Raw genomic sequence first — 3,546 nt, 5'->3', positions numbered from 1 at the left:
TAAACCATGATTATGATTTTATTAAGCCAAGATGTACAAAAACTACCCCCCCCCCCCCAAAAAAAAATTGTGTCATAAAATCAACCTCTTTTTGTTCTTGATGCGAGGTCGGGCCAGTGGCCTTCCTGGTGCATCATTCGAGTCCTGGCTCTCATCCCCTCTGACAGCCGTGGCACGGAAGTTTCTCTGGCACGTCACTTGAACAGGACAGGACGCCAGTTTTCCACATGGTCTGTAAAAAATGGTGTTCTTTATTAGGTCAATGTCTTGTGCCCTGTAAGTGAAGAGGGCAAGGAGATAGCTCCAGTTTTTAAAATACCCCACACAAATTCAGGGCTTTGGAGTTGTGCATACATTATATCCACTCTCTTTATTTTGTCTGGTTCTTAGTCATATTTATATATATTAAGCCCAGCTTAAAATCCTATTAATTATTCAATGCTCTGAATTAACTTTACAGTTACTGCAATTTACAGTGGAGAAAATATTTAAAATTATGTGACATGTCTCACAAGAGCAAAAGTAAAAGTGAGTTTTGTCTTGGCTAGTCTACATTTCAAAGGGCAGAGAAAACTGTAACATGATCAAGACATGTTGTTTTTGTTTGTTTTCAAATCCCTTTAGCAGCGAGCATTTAGCTCTTGGCAGCACAATTCCTCCTTCATTGAGGCATCTCATTGGTTTTGGAGTTGTAAATGCTTGTATGCATCCCTGCAGGATCTCAGGTAGGTGGTAGTCTTATCCTGACACAGGCTTGTGCCCAAACATCTTGCCACAAGAGAACCAAGGTGCAGTGTTCACTGTCCTGTTTTCCATCAACCTTCACGGGGACCTTAGATAGTAGACAATTATAGGGGGTGTAGGCACACTCTAGTTCTGAGAGATGGGAGCCATAAAGTGCAACCAAAGACCAGCGATCGTCGGAGCAGTCCAGTAAGGGGTCCCACTGAGCAAGGGGTAACGCGTTCCTTCCACAGCGAGACGTCTACATCACCAAGAGTAGCTTGTGTTTGCCCAATCCCTGCCACCTGTTGTCTCCTGGCTATCTGCTGTTAACATTTCTGTTCATGGAGCAGAATAATCCAAGGGATGGCCAAATCTACTAAGACAGATGATCGTCACTCCATGGGTCAGCGAGCATTTGCTAGGATATCTGCAGGGATGTCATCTGTTTCCAAGCAGCCTATTCCTTACTGCTACAAGGCCTTCTGGATCTAAGGAGACATCTCACAATGAGTCATCTGGCAGTCTGTGGGTACCATGCCCCGTCAGTAGAGCTCCCACGAGAGGGAGGGAAGAAGATGTCGACAGTGAGTTCCTGAAAGAACAGGTCGGCCTGCTGTGACGCCAGACCTACCATAATGGTGGATGTGAATGGACCCTTCTACAAGCCGAAGGGTCGTTGCTCACATCGCACCTCACAGGGCTATGGTACCTCCTGGGCAGAGCTCCGTCTGCAACCACTGCTCCTATGCCTTCTCCCTTTTCCACAGAGCAGGGGTCCCCAGGCTGCTCAATGAGGACTGGGAGTTAAGTTAGCGTCTGGGGTTTCACCCTCAACCCTTACATCCCAGGAGAAAGACATAGAAACTGGAAATGGAGAGTTCATGGATCCCGTTGTCCAGGTCTGAGCTTCAGTGTAGTGTCGGCTACATGCCCAGGCAGGGCCAAGCCTTAACCGTGAAAGACCCTGCACACCGCCAATCAAATTCAGTCAACCTGAGTTGCGGTCAGCCAGATTTTCTTCCATGGAGAGGCAAAATTCTACCATCGTAGCACAATAATACTGAAAGCGATCTTCGCCTTCAAAAACATTCAAGTTTATTTTCAAAGGTCATGAGTCAAATGATCGTATGTACACAGAGTGTTTGATAAATGCTAAACTATGGACAGTGTACGTTTAGAGAAGCTGAATCTAGAACGCTCACGACATTTCCCATGTCTGTAGGGTTCAAGAACCTCTCAACAGAGGAACTGCGAAATTTGTTTTTTTAGAATTATCTTGTCCGTGTCCGAACAGACACTGCAATAATTGATAGGCTCCACACACACATGAGATTAAATGTAGAATGACGCAAACTATTTTTAGGTAAGGCGGCCATCTTATGTGATGTCAGACGGGGATACCCCTCCGATCACGAGACTAGAATCTACATCTAAATTTTGCGAACCCAATGGCACCAAAGATCTGGTAGAGAACCTTTGATGGCACGACGCTTTGGTGCGATGTTTTTCCAGGAATATCGGAATGTGATTATGATGCAGGGTTCCGATGATGTTGTTGTTTATCTCTTCTGCACATTGTTTATTGCGCCCGGGGGAGGGGGGGTTAATCTTCTGGCATCTTTACGGCAATTTTTGCGCGCTTTACTGTCTTTGCGTTTACCGTGTTTCAATGACAAGCACCACTACCGGAATTCCGAAATGTTATTAATATACCTGAAACCTTGTAACCAATCAGTAGAGCATGGCTGACGGGCTGCAGTTAGCCCGGCAAGTGTGAAATTTTACCATGCGAAACACATCGATAGGCCTACACATCAAGCCACTGACCCTAACATGTCGTTCCATGTGGTATCTCCAATAGAGAATCTTTGTCTCTACTACACGATCTTTAGTATCTCCACGGCCCACGGGCTTCTAAAAATAGTCTGGGGGTATCCCAGGATGTGATGACATCACATTGCTATATAAATTAGCCGCCATCAGGCAAGTGCATCGTTTCTACGTGTTTAGCAGTCGCATGCATGTCTCCATGACACAGCGTCATCTTGGTGCTGAATACTAAATGAAATGGTTAATCGACCCGACCCGATCTGATCTGCAATGGGCGCCTGGTATAACCAGCCCTAACTCCGTTGACCATTAGAGTTAGTTACCCAAACTTACTAAAGCAGCCTCTCCAGCAAGGGAGTCACAGTCACAGGCAGGGTCAGAGTTGCGAAGCCGAAAAGTAAAAGCTTGATTTCCTACCTTCCGATACTTCCAAGGTCTGCGGTGAAATTTCCTTTGCTGTGTACTGTTCTAACAAGACGTACAAGTTGAGACCGTATCATTATGAAATGCTGTTCTACTCTCGTAGGTTTGTTGTTCTTGACCTGGGCCTACACACTACAGATCAAGATCCCTGCACTGCTGACTGCTGTCGGTCAGTAGGACGGACAAAATACGGAGTACGGAGTGAAAGAAAAAATATAAAAGTGAGAGTAGTGATCTCCCTTGGTAAATTGATTTCTTTACGTCACTTCTTTTCATTTCGGGTTCGCTTTTCACTTTGGTCACTGGCCAAAGCCTATCATTAATTCAAAATGATGTAGATCTACGACAGAGATGTTCACGTACAACGAGTAAGAGTAACGTGTTATTTTGAAACTCATGTATCTCAGACGTTTCGTGTTGTACATAGATCTAATCTACCCTTCCTTCCTTTTGAATAATTACCCTTCCTTACGTATATTATAACATTATAATTATATATATATATATATATATATATATATATATATATATATATATATATATATATATATGCGTGTATGTATATAT

The 3,546-nt window shown here is 44.0% G+C and overlaps 1 protein-coding gene across 1 annotated transcript in view; it reads right to left on the bottom strand.

The window, feature by feature from the left end:
- The window catches only part of LOC101850098 (28S ribosomal protein S31, mitochondrial), a gene marked incomplete in the record, with an annotated part of 12,557 nt that extends 9,357 nt beyond the window's left edge, over nt 1-3,200 (bottom strand). The window contains 2 exon segments of the mRNA XM_005102679.3: nt 86-232; nt 2,974-3,200. Of these exon segments, the coding sequence (XP_005102736.2) occupies nt 86-232; nt 2,974-3,056 (230 nt within the window).
- Between the last annotated feature and the right edge of the window lie 346 nt (nt 3,201-3,546).

The sequence above is a fragment of the Aplysia californica genome, unplaced genomic scaffold (assembly GCF_000002075.1).
Source record: "Aplysia californica isolate F4 #8 unplaced genomic scaffold, AplCal3.0 scaffold00334, whole genome shotgun sequence".
Taxonomy (NCBI): Eukaryota; Metazoa; Mollusca; class Gastropoda; order Aplysiida; family Aplysiidae; genus Aplysia; species Aplysia californica.
Note: the sequence above shows the minus strand (reverse complement) of the source record. Positions and strands in the feature narration are given on the sequence as shown.